This window comes from Spinacia oleracea, chromosome 1, assembly GCF_020520425.1.
Source record: "Spinacia oleracea cultivar Varoflay chromosome 1, BTI_SOV_V1, whole genome shotgun sequence".
NCBI classification, from domain to species: Eukaryota; Viridiplantae; Streptophyta; class Magnoliopsida; order Caryophyllales; family Amaranthaceae; genus Spinacia; species Spinacia oleracea.
This window is the reverse complement of record NC_079487.1, coordinates 71767277-71788045: the sequence shown is the minus strand read 5'-3', so window position 1 is coordinate 71788045 and position 20769 is coordinate 71767277. Positions and strand designations below refer to the sequence as shown.

The 20769-nt window shown below is 38.9% G+C and overlaps 2 protein-coding genes across 2 annotated transcripts; one reads left to right on the top strand and one right to left on the bottom strand.

Annotated features, from left to right (window-relative positions):
• Positions 1 to 769: 769 nt before the first annotated feature.
• On the top strand, positions 770 to 2980 carry LOC110780995 (uncharacterized). The gene has a single exon (XM_021985262.2). It carries the CDS (start codon positions 770 to 772, stop codon positions 2978 to 2980), a length of 2211 nt encoding a protein of 736 aa, XP_021840954.2.
• Positions 2981 to 5878: 2898 nt separating this feature from the next.
• Positions 5879 to 10411, bottom strand: LOC130465435 (uncharacterized). The gene is made up of 4 exons (XM_056834187.1): positions 10263 to 10411; positions 9600 to 9680; positions 6830 to 9308; positions 5879 to 6592 (listed from the first exon to the last, which is right to left on the bottom strand). The coding sequence occupies exons 1-4, from the start codon at positions 10409 to 10411 to the stop codon at positions 5879 to 5881; spliced, it is 3423 nt and encodes a 1140-aa protein (XP_056690165.1).
• Positions 10412 to 20769: the final 10358 nt, after the last annotated feature.

Here is a 20769-nt window from a genome sequence, read left to right as displayed (position 1 = left end):
AAAAGGAAATCATCCATTGCCATCGATGGGCACAATGGTTGCTTCTTATTCTTCCTAGGTGGTTGTTCTCTCGTCCTTGCCTTCTAACACCAAGAAAATAAATTGTCAGTAACAAAAATAACACCAACATAATTTTTTTTGTCGGTCTGGCACACACGCAACATGAGTGGAGCGTGACAAACATAAGGACATTATACTGAGTGGTGCAACCTTATTTCCTAGTTTCCTGTCAAGGCTAGAAGTCTAGAATACTGGTTGTTACTTGTTTTCAATAGTAAATACTATACGACACATGAATACGCAAATCATTAAAATTATATGCAAATCATTTTAAAAAGCAAATTATATGCAATCAAGTTAACCGCATATTGCATATAAGTATAACAAAATCCCATAAACAAGTCAGAGTCAGAGTCTAAGGGAAGAAAAATCATTACTATTTTGTATGTTAAGCATAATAAGCCATTTGTTACGCATAATAAGGGGACAAAAAGAAGGAATAAATCTTTGCACCTAAATCTTTACATAATATAAACAACCAGTTGAAGAAATTAGGACTCTTATCATCGGCAGATTTGGAAAAAAAAGAAAGCCTGGTGATCTGATTGACTGATTTCACTCCAAAGGTTTAAGGAAACTACACAACTCTCACGGTATATAATGAATCAACCATAAACAATATAGGCACACCAATATAGACGCTTCTACCTAATTCCTCTTTCTTTGTAATACAGATTACATAAGTCTGTAATATATTCTACAAATTAACATGGCTTTTGGGAAAAAGAAAGTCAGTCAACAACCAGTAGAAGAAGAAGAAGATCAATATCCCATACTTTACAATGATGATGCCATGGGATTCGAAAGTGAAGATGATGATTCTGGGGATGAAGTAACGCCTCCACCACAACAGGAGGTGAAAAACACAAGCCGTAGTTATCTGCCTTTGTTAAATGGTGAAATCACAATCCTGTCAAGAAAAGTAGAAGGCAAGAATCCAGGAGGTTCAAAGTGGTGGACTTGCAACCATTGCAAGGAAACACATAAAAGCTCCTATACCAGAATGCATGTCCATATTTTTGGATCGCGCCCCGGCATAAAAGCAGACGTTAAACGTTGTTCTGCACTGCTGAACAACCGTGATGCATATAGAAAGGTGATGCAGAAAGTTAAAGATGCAGAAAGTTCGGGGCAAGTGTCAGCAAGATTGAAGAACTCAATCCTCATTAAACATACAACACCAACTCCTAGCAGATCCCCACTTGAAATAGCATTTGGGACCATGGAAAGGGCAACAGTTGATTTGAAAATCATGAGGTGTATTTGTGCAAATGCCATAGCTTTTAATTGTCTAAGAAGCCCTCAGTGGCAAGAGATGGTACATGCTATTAATAATGCTCCAAAAGGTTACAAATCACCATCATTTGAGAAAGCACGTACCACTTTGCTTGATGAATGTAAGAGGAGCGTCGAAAAAGATTTGGCTCCAGTAAAAGATACTTGGTACACTCATGGTGTATCTGTTGTCTCGGATGGTTGGTCTAATTGCAAAAGTGATCAACTTATCAATGTCATTGCAACAAACAGTAGAGGTGCCATGTTTATGTATGCTGGAGTATTCAATGCGGTGGAGAAAACAGGGAAGGTGACAGACAATGCTAAGAACTGCATAGCTGCTGGAAGAGAAATAGAAAAGGTACACAAACACATATTCTGGTCTCCATGTGTATGTCATACTTGGAACTTGGTATTTAAAGATCTTGCTGCTGCTTTTGATTGGATGCGAGGCACTTACAAATGTGGAAAAGAAGTGGTGAATTTTTTCACTAGTCATAAATACTTGTTAGCATTGTTTAAAGCTCGTTCAACTAGAATTTTATTGAAGGTAGCAAAGACCAGATTTGGCAGTCACTACATAATGTTGAAGAGGTTACTCTCTTGTAGAGACGCACTTGAAACTACTATTGTTTTCAAGGCATGTAGAGAGTGGTTGAAGAGACAAGATGCAGATACAAGAGCTATGGGTGAATTGATAACAAGAACTATTCAAGATCCACATTTTTGGAGTGAAGCTCAAGAAATTGTAAGTTTCACCAAACCACTTTACAAATTACTGAAGTTCTGTGATGGTGATGGTCCTAAGATGGGGGAAATATATGAGAGAATGGATAACATGATTGGTGAAATAAAAGATATTATGAGGGATAGCAAATATGTCTCTGAGTTTGCTAAAGTAGAAACAATATTGGTAACAAGGTGGGATAAGATGACCATTCCTCTCCATTGTTTAGGTTTTGCTCTTTCACCTCGTTTTTATGACAAGATTTACTTAGAATCTCCTGCTCCTGGGGGGTATACTAGAAGGGCTCCTAATCTTGATAAAGAGGTGGTTATGGGTTGTATGGAAGCATTTGGGAAAATAACTGAAGACAAATATGAAGAAAAAAAGTTACGTGATCAATTTACTGAATTTCAGTTGAAGAAAGGGATATACTCACTGCCACAAGCCCAAATGGATGCTGTCACCATGGAAGCTATTGATTGGTGGTCTATGTATGGATCACAAACTCCCGAATTGGCAGAGGTGGCTAAGAAGGTGTTAGCTCAACCCATTAGTAGCTCTTTGGCAGAGAGGGCTTGGAGTACATTCGGGCTTGTTCATAGCTTGAAAAGAAACAGATTAAATTGTTCAACGGCAGATAAGTTAGTTTACATCCATTCTAATCTTCGTCTTTTGTCTAGGTTCTCTGAAAGTTACAAGCAAGGTCCCTCTAGAAAATGGGATATTGATCCTGAAAATTCTTGTCTTGAAGACTCACCTGCTGAATTAGAAGACATGAGATGGGCTGGATTGGATTCAAATGTTGAAGATGAAGAGGATCTCACGATAATAGATAACCCATATAAAAGAATAAAGGTGGAAGCAAGTGAAATAAAAAGTCAGAAGGCAAAGGGGAAGGGGAAGAAACAGATGCAGTAGTAGAATTATTTGTTTGTTTAATGTTCATGCAGTAGAGTTCTTTGTTGTTTAGAATTCATGGCAGTAGAGGATCTTTGCTTTTTAATTACTTCTTAGTTTGTTTAACGTTCTTTGTTTTTTAAGTACTTTGTTTGTTTAATGTTTATGCAGTAGAGTATTTAAACTTCTTTGTTTGTTTAATCTTCTTTGTTTTTAGTTTTTTATCTATTGAATTTTATTTAGTTGACTTATTTTTGAGCATCAGTATTAATTATTAAATGTTTGATCAATATCCCATACTTAGAAAATTACTAAAAGTCAGACTCTGCAGTCTGCACAGATCAACTAGTTCTGGTTGTACGAGTACTTAAGAATTTAGGCCTCAATTTGAATGACACTAAAACACACACACACACACACACACAAAAAAAAATCCCATAAACCTCTCACGAACCGAAAATCAGCTACCCGCGAACCGCGAACCCGAACCCGTACCCCGTACCGAAGCGAACCACGAACCAGGTAACTCTGCTTCCAAGTGGTGATTACTAATCCTAAGTCTTGTTTGTTTTAGTTGCCAATCATTGAATAAAGGCACTTACTTAAAATACATTTGCATTTAATTTTCTTTTAAAATTTCACGTAATCATAAATGTATATGCCATCATTTGCATCACCTTTTATATTTGTAAAATTCTTGAAACATGGAATTGAAGGCAGGCATGCACCATCACTTAATGCACAAACTAGAAAGTTATCAACATCCATTTTCATGTGAATGACTGCTGGAAATCAGATCAGAAAGGAAGAAAATACAGTATATCAGTAATAGGGGTAACCTGATGGGAGGCCTATTTGGGTTCCTTGCAATGACATGCTTATACAAGGTGTTAGGTGATGTTAAATAATACGGAGTAGAACATTGGCTAAATGTCTGGGCACGTCTGTAACTTGTTCAGTTGTTAAAGTGTTTGATCAGGTTAACTTTTAGCAGACACTATGTCTGTTTTGTTATAAAATTGACATAGAATTTCATCTGTAATTGTTGTCAGATTTTGGCGGTCTAACTGCAGTGTCTAATGTCTTGACTTGGAGCCATATTCAGCTTTGAGAGGTACATGGAGATAGCAACTAAGGCGATCTCCAATAAGTGATTCAGTAAAAGAACTAAGCACAAAACAGAACCAAGTAGAACAAAATTCAGAAATTCAGAACACTAGACACAAAAAAGAAGAATGATAATTGGAAAGTAAAACCTTTTTTGGTATAGATTTTGCTGCGGAATTGGTTGTGGCTTCAGTTGCCACCTTTTTCACTCGAGAAATCTCCACCTCATCATCATTAGAGTCATGATCATTTTCAGGTACATAGTCTTGATCATCTTGGTTACAATTGACATTCTCCTTTCCTTTTGCAAAACGTTTATTTTTATCCCGCATTTGTTGAGCAATATCAAATAACCCGAGGTCTCTAAATTTTTGGGCATTCTTTTCTATGGTCATGGACCTTATTTTCTCATACGGTGCTAATGCAGTTGTAGTTGAGCTTCTGTCAGCTTTTTGGTTTCCATTCTTTGCCATTTTCTACTGCAATAATGCAAACAAAAACAAACAAATATTCAAAAGATTAGTTCGAGGGATGAAAAGAAAATAAACGAATTGTAGGCATCCATATTGGAAAAATAAGTAAACCTTTTAGAACAATGGTTTGACGACATGACACAAGCAAAATATAATAAAATCTCTGAATATTTCACAAAAGAGAGACAAATCAGAAATCTCAAAATTCAAGACAGCCACAGAGACTGTAATATTACCACAGAAATACAACGCACTAATTACAGTGCATAAAGAAAGAAGAAAAGAAACTAGACATTAGAATTTAATTTTCAGTGCTATACTAGTGTTATTAGAATTTTTGAATATTAGAAACCACAGCACAGGAAGTATTAGAATTTAATTTTCAGTGCAATACTAGTGTACTCCAGGAGAAGATGCAAAAACGAACTAAAAAAGTCCATGATAGATTTTCAGCAGGGCAATTGAGTAGTTGGTGTCTGTAGCATATCTATTCTACAAGTTTCCAAAGTTACTAGGTCTAAGTCTGTCATGCTGTTGGAATGCCTTGATTGTCAGCCTTCTAAGTTCCAACTAATATTTGAGGTAGATTGCCTACTAATTTTCAGGAAATCCACAAAATACTGTGACCTTTTTAACAAAAAATTCCAAACAAAATGATAATTTTTTTTGTTTTCATGATATAATGGAAAGGGGGAAGCATCAGGGTTAAATTAGAACAGGGGCATTTGAGAAGAAAATGTAAATGATCATTAGAATTGCTGCTGCATTAAGTTTATGGATGTGCTGCTATTGTACTCGATTGATAAATTTGGAAGCAATAACAAAACCAAGTTGCAAGCTAGCCTAAAACCTATACAAACAATAACAAAACCAAGTTGCAAGCTAGCCTAAAAGCTATACAAACAATATCAAAACACATCAGTACATTAGTAGTACATTATAACTAACCACCACAAAAAAGCGGAACTAAGTAAGCAGGCGGACCTGACTACCAGAACCGAAGAACTCGGAATAAACAACAAATCAGAAAACAGCAGCCAGCATGGTCGATTTTGGAACAAAACACACAAAGTCAACATTTAAGGTTATAAGTAGGCAGAACATTACTCAACAAAGAAGCTGAAAAAATAAAACTAAGCACTAAAAATAACCTAAGCACAAAAAATAGAACTAAGCAGACCAGGAACATCAAAAGGTTCAAACTCATCTTTGGGGTATCTTCAACAACAAAAATTAAAAGGTTCAAACGCATTCCCTTATCCAAATATTACCACAAAAGTATATAAAAAGTATATTAAAGAAACTAAAACTGATTGGATTGGTTATCCTTAGGTAACCCCTATGACTCAGGAATCGGGATATCCTCAATAGCAAGCATCCAATCCCAATCCGTATCATCATGGTCAGAGTCAACTTCAGGCTCGGCCGGAACATCTAACAAATCACTTATGTTTATAGATCGTACTTCACCACCGGCTCTTGCATGAATATCATTTGCATCAACATGAGGCATGCCATTACAATTGAAATCAACAGGATCCTCCCAATATGTTTCCTTATTAAGCTCTTCCTCAAAATCAAAAAGATCTCTTGGAACATCCTGCATAACATACTGAATATCATTTTCAACTGGATCTTGGGAGAAGTAAACTTGTTGAACTTGAGAAGCCAATACAAAAGGATCATCTTTGGAACATTTCTTCTTGAAATTGACATATGTAAGCCCACACTCATCGATATCACCAAGGAACCAATCACACTTAAATAACACAACACTGAATTGAGACCAAAAGTCTAATTCAATAATTTCTTCTATAACACCATAGTAGGTAACATCTCCATCTACAGGATTTCGGTCCCTTGAGCTAGCAAAACTTGAAGTGAAGGCTGTTAAAGTGACTCCGCTGTTTTGCGTCTTTACTCTTGAGTCGCGCTCTCTTGTGTAAAACTTATAACCATTAATACAATATCCAGTGTACCTCCTGGCCTTAGGATTAGGACCCTTAGACAACCAAAAAATGTCACCATTAACTTGTTCCATTTGAACCTTTTCCTGAAACCAAACAATAAAATCTCTACTATGACTTTGTGCGGTATCCCATCTACGCTTTCGACCCTGGCTATTCACCCAAGTTTGGTGTTCTCTAAATTTGAAGAAAAAAAATGTATAAGTCATTATTAAAATAAAAATGAAGTAAATAAAAAATATTTATAACATCTTACTTGATATAAGTTTCCACTGTAACATCGCCGCAATTGAAGATGATATATCTATGAGCTTGCTTCAAACTTTGAAAATCCAAAGTAAATCTCTCCCTTTTCTTTTCCCTTTTCCTCCAGGAGGATATCCTATCTTAGGAAAAATAGATGATTCCTCATCCCTATCAGCCACCCCGAAATTCCTAGCACATCTTCTGTCCAGTCTAGTGTTTACACCTTCACGTAAATATCGAGAAATAAAAGTCAAGCATTCTTCCATCATATACCCTTCTGCTGTGCTTCCTTCGGGGTTACTCCTATTTCGGACATATGACTTCAACCTACCAAGATACCTCTCAATAAAGTACATCCATCGATATTGCACAGGTCCACCAAATTTGATTTCCTCTACTAAATGAACGGGTAAATGCATCATAATATCAAAGAAAGCAGGAGGAAATATCATTTCAAATTGACAAATTACATCAACCACTTCAGATGCTAATCTGTCTAATTCTTTAAGATCGACAATTTTACTACATATACCCCGAAAAAAATTACCCAATCTAATCAAAGGTACTGCTACAGTTTTTGGCAATGTTTTTCTAACAGCAACTTGAAGCAAGTGATGAAGCACAACGTGTGCATCATGAGTTTTGTAACCAGCAAACTTTCTTTCTTTAACTTGTACACATCTCCCTATATTCGATGCATACCCAGAAGGTAACTTTGTTTCTTTAATAACTTTAAGGAACAAATCCTTCTCTTCATTACCCATTGTATAAGGTGCCGGTGGAAATAACATGTGGTTGCCATCATCAGAAAGATAAGGGTGGAGATGTGGCTTTAGGCCAAGGGCCACTAAATCAAGACGCGCATTGTTGTGGTCCTTAGACTTTCCTGGAATGTCTAACAACGTGCCAACAATATTGTCAAAAACATTTTTCTCAATATGCATGACGTCAAGATTATGACGACATTTGATATTAGGCCAATATGACAATTGAAGAAAAGCTGGTTTCTTTTTCCATGGACCTTTACTTCCTCCACCTTTCTTTGGTTTCCCGAAATCATTTACAAAGTTCTCTAACTCATTTACTAGGTCAGTGCCTGATAACGGAGAAGGTCCACACCTATCCTCTGTTTCTCCATTAAATGATTTCTTATCCTTTCGCCATGGATGACTTGCATCAAGAAGCCTACGGGTGTCCATATAACAATTTTTTTTGCTGTGAGGCAAATATTTCGGTGTCACATCATGGTTACAATTAGGACATGCATAATTTCCTTTAGTAGACCATCCAGATAACATAGCGTAAGCCGGGAAATCATTTATCGTCCCCATTAAAGCAGCATGCAATTGAAATGATTGCTTTTTAAATGCATCATATGTCTCAACCCCATACTCCCATAATTCCTTCAGTTCATCAATCAACGGTTGCAAATAAACATCTATGTCATTTCCAGGAGACTTAGGGCCCGAAATTAACAAAGACAGCATAAAATATTCAGGTTTCATAGAAAACCAGGGTGGAAGGTTATAATTAATCAACACAACAGGCCATGTGCTATGAGCAACACTCATAGTTCGAAATGGATTAAATCCATCGCTGGCAAGAGCTAGTCGAACATTTCTTGGTTCCTTTTTAAAGTCAGGATACGTCTCATCAAAGTCCTTCCAAGATTGTGCATCTGCTGGATGTCTAATTTTGTCATCTTTTGTTCGCTCTTTATCATGCCAAACCATTGACTCAGCTGTTTTAGAACACATGAAAAGTCTTTGGAGTCTAGGCTTCAAAGGAAAATGCCTCAAAACCTTTGCAGGGACGTTCTTAGACTTCCACCTTGATGTTTCACACTTGGGACAAACATCAGCTCCTTCATACTCCTTCCTGTAAAGAATGCAATCGTTGGGACAAGCATGTATCTTTTTATAATCAAGACCCAAATCCTTGATTATATTCTTAGATTCGTTATAGGATTTTGGAAGTCGAGCCATAGGAAACGCCTCTCTTAATAAGTCTAAGAGATCCCCAAAGGCCGCATTGCTTAAGCCATTAAGGACCTGGAAGAGAAATAAACGGATTATGAAGGATAACATTGAGAAAGTTTTACAACCCGGATAAAGCTCTTGCTTCCCTTCTTCTACTAGCTTATAAAACTTTCTAGCCTCCTCATTTGGCTCACTTGGAACACCTTGATCTCCATCTAAACCTTCTTCCACCTCAATAAAAGTATCATGTAATAAACCATCGATATCATCATATGTATTTTGATCATTAATTCCAGACATATCGTTACTTGTAGATGAAGATGCTTCCCTTTGAACGACCCACTCCCTGAATCCCTTTACAAATCCGTCAACAATCAAATGATCATAAATGACGTCTCTAGAATGGCAAAAACGCCTAGAATACTTTTTACAAGGGCAAAAGGTTTGTCCTCCAATAGCATCCTTTGCAAAATAACCATCAAGAAAAATATTCAAAGCAGCTTTAAAACCTTCTGACCCTCTAGGGAAGTTCATCCAATTTTGATCCATTGTTAAATATATTTCACAACGACAATGCCTAAATTACACAAAAAAAAGTCTATAGATCACAAAAAAGTCTATAAAAAGTCAAGAGATCTAGAGCATACAAAAACAGGAAAAGGGCATAAGAAGTAGAATAGGGAATCAATTCAAAACATCAACTTCAACATAGATACCAAAATAATTATGGGCAAAAATAACGAGTAACTTAAGTTACAACCAATTTAAATAACAAGTAATTTCAGTTACAACAAACCAAAAAATAATCAAAACGATAAAGTTAGTCAAAAACCCAATAAAGAAAGCACAAATCAATGAGTGGAAGTACCTTTGATTCCAAGAGAATTTTTGCCCAAAACCAACAGCAGTCAAAATGTGCTCAGTCTGCACCAGCTTAACGGAAGGGCTGCTTCATAGCAGAATTTCAAAATCAAAAAATCAGTTCCAAAATAACAAGTACCAAAAACCAAGTTCAGAATCATTATTGTTGAATTAGAGAGTATGATATTGATCGAGCATATAAAAACAAGAACAGAGTCATAAATAAGTAAAATAGGGAATCGACACTATGGTTTTACTTGGAATTAATTAATTAGTATCCTTAACAACATACACGATACACAAAAACATTGCAATAAAAGCAATTCCCCAAGTGAGCTTTTCTCTCTTTGTCTACATCACAACTCAGTTACTCTTTTCAATTAATAGATAACAGTAGCCAAGACAGTCATGTTCTCCCAACCGTGTCCTAAATATATCCCCCGCATTCAAGCTGCTGGCAATCAGATTGGAAAAAAACTAAGCAATAATAGTTTCTATTGATGTCAAAATATTGCACACCAACATCTGAAAATACAGAGTAGTTGTTTCACTTAGATATGGATAGTTCAATAACAACCAACTAGGACAGCAACCCAACTTACAAGAAGAACATATCAAGTTGAACAAACAAACAAGTGTTAAGTAGCATACCCAACAGCTACATTAGAACCAGACCCAACAACAGTGCAACATCAAACCCAGACCCTGAACCACAGCTACACCCAACCAGCTGCAAAACACACACAACCTAGCAAGAACAGCACAGTCTGCAGAAGCAGCAGAACCCCAACCAACTACACAAAACACAGCAGTTACCATACCTATCCATCAGACTATACCAACAACAACACATCATCAAAGAGCTAGCACCCAACACCTGAATAGAACGAAACCATAAGCCACGCACCAGCAACACCCAAGCACCCAAAAAAAAAAAAACTAGCAGCATCATATGTGAAGTTATTTGCTCGTGGCATTACTAATCAGGTCCGTGACTCTAAAAAGGGAAACACCGAATTCGAAGCATAGTGCAGTAGCATTTAGTATTAGAAATTTTAAGATTAAGAACTCATAGGAAACAAACTTGCATTTAGAAGAGAAATAGATGCAACTGCATACACAGAAGTAAGAACACAGAGGAACAAGTTCAGAAAACGAAGAAGGAGACATTAAAGAACAAATAAATTACAGCGGAAAGTACCAAAATTCAGAATAAAATCATCCAAAAATAACCATCGATCGATAATACAGTTGATTGATATTGTGGAATCAACAAAAACAAATTGTAAATAAATCATACGCACATAATAAAAATCAACAGAATTCCCGAATTAAGAAACAGACTCAAAACCACACAAAAAAATTCCAATTTTAACCAGTTAATTAAGCAGCATAATTCTGAAATTTAAGACAAAATTCGATGAAATATATACAAACTTACCTTGTATGTCCTTCTAGCCAATTCACAAAAGCAATTTGCGGGTTTCTACTTTTCTCCGATGCAAAGGACCCAATTCTTAATTCAGAAACGCAAACGATGATGGAGAGGATTGACAAGAATGAATCAGGTGGAAGAGAACAGAGAAGAAGAACGAAGCAACGAAAGAGACGAAGGCTTTGGGTGAAACAGAAGGGTTTGGGACTTTGGGGTGAAACGTAAGGGTTTGGGATTGAAGGAGGGAAACCAAAAATAATTAGCGCTCAACAAAAAGTTCCAAAAACTTTTCAGCATTTTTAATTTTTGATTTTTAATTTTTAATGTTGTTTAGATATTTGACAAAAAAAACCGTTGCAATATTTCATCAAAATATTATATAAATAAAATCTGTTGCAATAAATAATTAAATTATACAACTGTTGCAATAGATTTTCTATAGTAACACTTTTCTAAAGTTAAAGTCTACTCAAATTAATAATTATTTAACTGTTGCAATAAGTATGATATAGCAACGCCATTGAAACTGTTGCATAAAAGGGCGTTGCTATAAGCCTATTTTGTAGTAGTGATAGTAAGAGCCTTAAGTTTCAAACTTTAAAAATTGAGTTAAAAGGTGTCATGCCAAAATAACACTTACTTGGATAACCTTTACATCAATCTTAGTAATAGTTTTCCGCCATAGCGAGGTGTTACTTATTCATCCTAAAGGGGTAAGGTACACAAATAATTGTGAGTACATGTTAGTTTTGGTGAAACTCAACGATATAAGTAAGGAGTCCTTTTATGTCGTGGCAAATGAGATAGGTTTACCTAATAAGTTCTTAGACGTACCTATCAACCAAGAGTAGTTTCTAGACTATTAGTAAAGGATTTTCTTACCTAAAATATTTTAGAATTGAGTCTAAATACATAATGTGCTTAATTCTTCAATGATTTAAGGGTATTGGAATCATTTTATTCACATCTGCCGGAACGAATAACTTGAATAAAATGCTTAATAAATATTGAATTATGCATGAATGCTAGAATTTAAGTTTATTAAGAGAAACTGTGAATGGTTATTTACTTGTTTATTCTTTTCAATTGTAGTTTTAACTATGGCAAACAACAATTCATTCAACATCCGTTCAATTCTCGAAAAAGGAGAAGTTGAGCGGGAAAAACTTCCTTGACTGTCAAAGGAACTTGCAAATAGTTCTTATGCCGGAAGAAAAGGAGTATGTCCTGGAAGAGGTGATGCCCAAAGCCGCAAGCGACAGGGTCACTCAGGCAGCCCTCAATCGTAGGATTGATGCCAAGAAGGATGTAAAATGTCTAATGCTTTCAACCATGAGTGCAGATCTACAAAAAACGTTCATCAACTTAGATGCTTTCACGATCATCAGTGAGTTAAAGAACATGTTCCAAGATCTGGCTCGAGTCGAAATATTCGAGACTCATAGGAAAATTCTTGAGACCAAGCTTAAGAAAGGCGAGCCCCTAAGTCCACATGTTCTCAAAATTATTAGACTCATTGAGAATATGAGTCGGCTGGATCAACAGTTCTCTGAGGAAATGGCTGCAGACACCATCCTCCATTCTCTTCATAGCGGGTATGATCAGTTCAAGCTGAACTACAGTATGAATAGTCTGGAAAAAACGCTCACTGAGCTTCAGGGTGTAGACACCTACTTTTGTCCCCATTCCCGAAAGGGAAAGGTTCGATGATGAAGACGTAAAAACTCCACTTGACAACACATCTCCTATAAAATAAACGAATCTCGATTCCCCATTTCATTTCACCCGAAACCTGCTATTTATGGAAACCTGCTAAAAATAGTAACTACCGTAAAAGGTAGCTTCTAAAAGTGGCAAATCATAAAAGATAGAGACCTGTCAGAATTAGGTGTTGCATTCCAACATAAATCCTAAATAAGATAGAAAACTGCGAGAATCCTATTCCTAATATGATTCGGAAATAAGAGTTACGTATTAATTGAAATCCTAACGAGCCTAGAGTTCGTAACGGGCCCAGACGCATTCCGTCATAAAATTGATACGCGCTAAAAGACTCGAATTAATCTCAAACTCTACGGATTTTAGGAATCCGAATCTGACTAAACAAAACTGCCCGGACCCTACGTGTTTTTTCCTAATTCTTTGTGGATTAGAACTCTGCAATTCTATCTTTCCACGAACTCTTCCCTATAAATAGGCCCCTAATTTCGACGTGAAAGGACACACAATAACACAATTATATTCTGAGTATTGACTCCAACCCTTAGCCTAAGCCTCTCGCTGCGAAACTGTTCACGCGTTCTGTCGCAATCGATCCATAAATCGAACAGAACGTATCCTGTCCCATAATTGAGATTCGTTAAATAAAAAGGAGAAATAGCAAAGTCAAAGTGGTTAGTTTTCTGAGAACCGTGACGCACCTCTCAAGGGTGCGTCGTAATGTGTCCCTTTTCGATGATTTAACTGCTTTCCTCGCCCTTTTTATGAACTGTTAAACTAACCTAATCTGATTGTTCTATCACGCCTAACAAATATAATATTTTTGGGAAATCGGATTATCATGCTAGGTCCCTTAATGCTATTTAAATCAGATAATCACGATCGAATTAGTATTATATGTTGCATATTGCTAAAATCAACTCACATTAGTTTAATAGTTAACGCATGTCCCTTCAATTATTTATGCTGAGCTAGTAAGGATATCTTGCCTCTGGAGTTATCGACGAGCGAATTAATCCTCTCGGTAGTTACAGTCCCCCGAACCCTCAATCTCTACCTTGCGGGTGTATATTGAGAGATCCCCACACCAGGGATCACAAGGGAACCTACGGCCGTCGTGGTCAAACATAATTGCACTCCCTTTATGTCACGATAACCGGGTTTTGTCAGTATTTCTCATTGTCGTTAAAAACTGAATGGCGAATCCTATATTACTAGTCAATTGGGTGTATACTCACAGGAAATCCAATTACACTTGATTGAATAAAAAGAATCGTCACACCCACGAGGGACGAGGTCACGCATTAGCCTCGCGCTTTTTCACCCTACAAGCGCCCGTTTCACAGTCTACCACGTTCCAAAGTAAAAGCGAAAGAAAAAAAAATCAAGGATAAGAACTGTCAAAATATACCCAGAAATCATTTCCAACGCCCAGAGCTGGGCGCCGATATCTTTAACGCCTTAGCCTGGGCGCTGAATCTTTCTGCTAGCCAAGTTTTACCCAGATATAAAAATAAGAAAGAAACACCTATGAATCCTCGCATCGAACGAAGTAATAAGCCGTCCAAACCCATGCAGAAGGTGCTACACTTGTTCGAACACCTGAACGAGGCATGATGAAGTACTCCAATGCAAAAAATAATGATATCCCAACACCTGGAGGAATGTTCTAAGACACGCCGTTAGGCCACACAAGCCTACGTCGCACCATAAGTTCAACCGTCCCACGGTACAAGTCTAAAAGAAGAGTAAGGCGTATTGCACTAATGTAGGCACGACCAAGAGCACGTCTAAAAGAGGCAAAGACTACTTATCGCCCAAATTCAAAATGCAAGCCCCATGACTTCTACATTAAGGATTAAAGGTAGCAAAATATTACCTACCACGAAAGGGATAGCTCGCACCTACACGAGCGGAACCCCAAGGCATCTTTTTCGAAAGAACCTACAAAAATCGTACGCCAAAAGGAAGCATCCCAACATGCATACTTGGGAGCTCCAAGCTACGAAACAACCATAGCAAAATAAAAAAAAATCTCGAAGCAAATGTTTGAACAATCGAAAGGGCACGATGTTTGAGCCCACTTCATGAACGGGTCTGAACCTTATCAAGCTTCTAAGCAAACTATTCAAAATCAGTCATTGCTAAAAAAAAAATGATTCAAGCAAACTGATTAATGGACTGCACACAACGGCCATTCTATGAACGCTCGTTCGTACATACATATAATCATTCTAAGTATCGAACATTCACGAACGCGTTCAAAAGGAAAAATATACAACAACAAGAGCGGTCAAAGTCTTACGCCTCAAGGTATGTTCCTCGGGCCATATAGACTCGCCCAACTATCACAATAACTGTACGCCTTAAGAGCAACAGTTCCTTAAAATAATCGCCCCAAAGCGACAAGCACCGTAGTCCACCAATCGGCTACGGCTTCTCAAGAAAATCATCACGTTCTAAAAACAAAGAAAAAACAAAAGAAAAGAGAATACATAGAACTTCCAAGTGAAATAAACGAATGAACAAGAGGCCAACTGTGTCATCAAAAGACCAGCCCAAACAACACTTTCAACGCCCCACCTGGGCGTGAATTATTTCAGCGCCCAGGCCTGTGCGCCGAAAATGAACCCAGGCTCAAAAAAGGCCCTAACTTTTATTGGGCCCTGCCATACTCATTCGACTTGAAAATTGCCGAAAGTCGCACCTCACGAATTTGTCAAAGTAGCACACCACTACAAAGATCGCTCGCGCTTACGAGCACGATTCCAAACACAATCAAAGACATTACAAAATGCGTAGGAACCTCTTTGACAAAAAATGACCGTCAAGCACGAGTGCTTGGGGGCTCGAAAGAAAATATATATTTCAAAAGAAAGTGTGCAAAGTTAAAACGGTATTCCCAAACTACACTGTACGAAGTCCCGTGTTTGGATAACCTCAAAAGATAAAACCGGATTACGACCTCAAGACAGGTCGCCGTTGATACTTATACATAGTCCCCTAATCAAGGACCCAGGTAGTGGCAAGATTGAGCCATAAAGACTAGCTCAAACCATGAAAGATGATGACCACAAGACAATGGTCCGTCTAAACACATTGTCAACCCACATTCAGGTTGCAACTAAATCCGAGCATCCCTCGGAAGAATTCGCTCCTATAAGAATGAATAAAAAGAAATTCTCAAAAGAAATCACAAGAAAAATAGGGACTTGCCCACCTCAAACGGGCAAGATCGCGGCACACGAATCCCAAATCAAAAAGACGAATTCAGGTTCGCTCACCTCCAGCGAGCGGGGCGTCCACCCTTAGCGGACAGGGCTCGCCCACCTTCAGTGGGCGGGGTCTGCGTCACTAGCCGCGCAGGTCCTCAGTTTTCGAGAGAAATAAAATCTTCAAAATAGGCTCGCCATCTTCAGCCGGCGGGGTCTACGGCGCAAACCACGTAGGTCCTTATTTTCAAAAAAAGCAAAATAAATTTCAAAATAGATTCGTCCACTTCTATCGGACGGGGCGTCCACCCTCAGCGGATAAGGTTCGCCATCTTCAGCCGGCGGGGTCTACGTCACAAACCGCGTAGGTCCTTATTTTATAAACATCAAAACAGATTCGTCCACTTCTATCGGACGGGGCGTCCACCCTCAGCGGACAGGCTCGCCCACCTTCAGCGGGCGGGGTCTGCGTCACTAACCGCGCAGGTCCTTAGTCGCTGCAGCGATAACCTTTTTCGGTTTTCCCTTTTTCCAAAAATTAAAGGATTGGTTTTCTGTTTTTCCAAAAAAGAACGATGTGCTGGATTTTCCTTCGTTTTACGTCCTATAAAAACAAGGGGGTTTTCTCGTTTAGCTAGCCCTGAAAATGAGAATCTTTAAAAACGTTTTACCTCGTGATTGGGCTTGGCCAGGCCCAATTACACTTTACAGCTTTAATTTCGAAAACATCTGTAGCTACTCCCAATGACAAAGTGAGGGAGTTTCTACGCACCTTTAGATCCTTCCAATGACAAAGTGAGGAAGTTTCTATACTATCTGTTGACAAATCCCAATGACACGTAAGGGATATGTCGACACTTCAAGTGATGACCCTTAAGTCAAATGTTATCACTCGGGGGCTCGTGAGACCCTCGCAAAATAGGTCACATACACCATGGCTTGTGTGACGCACTCCGTCTAATACTTTGACCATCGTCTTACTCCAAGACTCAGTCAAAGTGGGGGCTAACTGTAGACACCTACTTTTGTCCCCATTCACGAAAGGGAAATGTTCGATGATGAAGACGTAAAAACTCCACTTGACAACGCATCTCCTATAAAATAAACGAATCTTGATTCCCCATTTCATTTCAACCGAAACCTGCTATTTATGGAAACCTGCTAAAAATAGTAACTGCCGTAAAAGGTAGCTTCTAAAAGTGGCAAATCATAAAAGATAGAGACCTGTCAGAATTAGGTGTTGCATTCCAACATAAATCCTAAATGAGATAGAAAACTGCGAGAATCCTCTTCCTAATATGATTCGGAAATAAGAGTTACGTATTAATTGAAATCCTAACGAGCCTAGAGTTCGTAACGGGCCCAGACGCATTCCGTCATAAAATTGATACGCGCTAAAAGACTCGAATTAATCTCAAACTCTACGGATTTTAGGAATCCGAATCTGACTAAACAAAACTGCCCGGACCCTACGTGTTTTTTCCTAATTCTTTGTGGATTAGAACTCTGCAATTCTATCTTTCCACGAACTCTTCCCTATAAATAGGCCCCTAATTTCGACGTGAAAGGACACACAATAACACAATTATATTCTGAGTATTGACTCCAACCCTTAGCCTAAGCCTCTCGCTGCGAAACTGTTCACGCGTTCTGTCGCAATCGATCCATAAATCGAACAGAACGTATCCTGTCCCATAATTGAGATTCGTTAAATAAAAAGGAGAAATAGCAAAGTCAAAGTGGTTAGTTTTCTGAGAACCGTGACGCACCTCTCAAGGGTGCGTCGTAATGTGTCCCTTTTCGATGATTTAACTGCTTTCCTCGCCCTTTTTATGAACTGTTAAACTAACCTAATCTGATTGTTCTATCACGCCTAACAAATATAATATTTTTGGGAAATCGGATTATCATGCTAGGTCTCTTAATGCTATTTAAATCAGATAATCACGATTGAATTAGTATTATATGTTGCATATTGCTAAAATCAACTCAGATTAGTTTAATAGTTAACGCATGTCCCTTCAATTATTTATGCTGAGCTAGTAAGGATATCTTGCCTCTGGAGTTATCGACGAGCGAATTAATCCTCTCGGTAGTTACAGTCCCCCGAACCCTCAATCTCTACCTTGCGGGTGTATATTGAGAGATCCCCACACCAGGGATCACAAGGGAACCTACGGCCGTCGTGGTCAAACATAATTGCACTCCCTTTATGTCACGATAACCGGGTTTTGTCAGTATTTCTCATTGTCGTTAAAAACTGAATGGCGAATCCTATATTACTAGTCAATTGGGTGTATACTCACAGGAAATCCAATTACACTTGATTGAATAAAAAGAATCGTCACACCCACGAGGGACGAGGTCACGCATTAGCCTCGCGCTTTTTCACCCTACAAGCGCCCGTTTCACAGTCTACCACGTTCCAAAGTAAAAGCGAAAGAAAAAAAATCAAGGATAAGAACTGTCAAAATATACCCAGAAATCATTTCCAACGCCCAGAGCTGGGCGCCGATATCTTTAACGCCTTAGCCTGGGCGCTGAATCTTTCTGCTAGCCAAGTTTTACCCAGATATAAAAATAAGAAAGAAACACCTATGAATCCTCGCATCGAACGAAGTAATAAGCCGTCCAAACCCATGCAGAAGGTGCTACACTTGTTCGAACACCTGAACGAGGCATGATGAAGTACTCCAATGCAAAAAATAATGATATCCCAACACCTGGAGGAATGTTCTAAGACACGCCGTTAGGCCACACAAGCCTACGTCGCACCATAAGTTCAACCGTCCCACGGTACAAGTCTAAAAGAAGAGTAAGGCGTATTGCACTAATGTAGGCACGACCAAGAGCACGTCTAAAAGAGGCAAAGACTACTTATCGCCCAAATTCAAAATGCAAGCCCCATGACTTCTACATTAAGGATTAAAGGTAGCAAAATATTACCTACCACGAAAGGGATAGCTCGCACCTACACGAGCGGAACCCCAAGGCATCTTTTTCGAAAGAACCTACAAAAATCGTACGCCAAAAGGAAGCATCCCAACATGCATACTTGGGAGCTCCAAGCTACGAAACAACCATAGCAAAATAAAAAAAATCTCGAAGCAAATGTTTGAACAATCGAAAGGGCACGATGTTTGAGCCCACTTCATGAACGGGTCTGAACCTTATCAAGCTTCTAAGCAAACTATTCAAAATCAGTCATTGCTAAAAAAAAAATGATTCAAGCAAACTGATTAATGGACTGCACACAACGGCCATTCTATGAACGCTCGTTCGTACATACATATAATCATTCTAAGTATCGAACATTCACGAACGCGTTCAAAAGGAAAAATATACAACAACAAGAGCGGTCAAAGTCTTACGCCTCAAGGTATGTTCCTCGGGCCATATAGACTCGCCCAACTATCACAATAACTGTACGCCTTAAGAGCAACAGTTCCTTAAAATAATCGCCCCAAAGCGACAAGCACCGTAGTCCACCAATCGGCTACGGCTTCTCAAGAAAATCATCACGTTCTAAAAACAAAGAAAAAACAAAAGAAAAGAGAATACATAGAACTTCCAAGTGAAATAAACGAATGAACAAGAGGCCAACTGTGTCATCAAAAGACCAGCCCAAACAACACTTTCAACGCCCCACCTGAGCGTGAATTATTTCAGCGCCCAGGCCTGGGCGCCGAAAATGAACCCAGGCTCAAAAAAGGCCCTAACTTCTATTGGGCCCTGCCATACTCATTCGACTTGAAAATTGCCGAAAGTCGCACCTCACGAATTTGTCAAAGTAGCACACCACTACAAAGATCGCTCGCGCTTACGAGCACGATTCCAAACACAATCAAAGACATTACAAAATGCGTAGGAACCTCTTTGACAAAAAATGACCGTCAAGCACGAGTGCTTGGGGGCTCGAAAGAAAATATATATTTCAAAAGAAAGTGTGCAAAGTTAAAACGGTATTCCCAAACTACACTGTACGAAGTCCCGTGTTTGGATAACCTCAAAAGATAAAACCGGATTACGACCTCAAGACAAAGGTCGCCGTTGATACTTATACATAGTCCCCTAATCAAGGACCCAGGTAGTGGCAAGATTGAGCCATAAAGACTAGCTCAAACCATGAAAGATGATGACCACAAGACAATGGTCCGTCTAAACACATTGTCAACCCACATTCAGGTTGCAACTAAATCCGAGCATCCCTCGGAAGAATTCGCTCCTATAAGAATGAATAAAAAGAAATTCTCAAAAGAAATCACAAGAAAAATAGGGACTTGCCCACCTCAAACGGGCAAGATCGCGGCACACGAATCCCAAATCAAAAAGACGAATTCAGGTTCGCTCACCTCCAGCGAGCGGGGCGTCCACCCTTAGCGGACAGGGCTCGCCCACCTTCAGTGGGCGGGGTCTGCGTCACTAGCCGCGCAGGTCCTCAGTTTTCGAGAGAAATAAAATCTTCAAAATAGGCTCGCCATCTTCAGCCGGCGGGGTCTACGGCGCAAACCACGTAGGTCCTTATTTTCAAAAAAAGCAAAATAAATTTCAAAATAGATTCGTCCACTTCTATCGGACGGGGCGTCCACCCTCAGCGGATAAGGTTCGCCATCTTCAGCCGGCGGGGTCTACGTCACAAACCGCGTAGGTCCTTATTTTATAAACATCAAAACAGATTCGTCCACTTCTATCGGACGGGGCGTCCACCCTCAGCGGACAGGCTCGCCCACCTTCAGCGGGCGGGGTCTGCGTCACTAACCGCGCAGGTCCTTAGTCGCTGCAGCGATAACCTTTTTCGGTTTTCCCTTTTT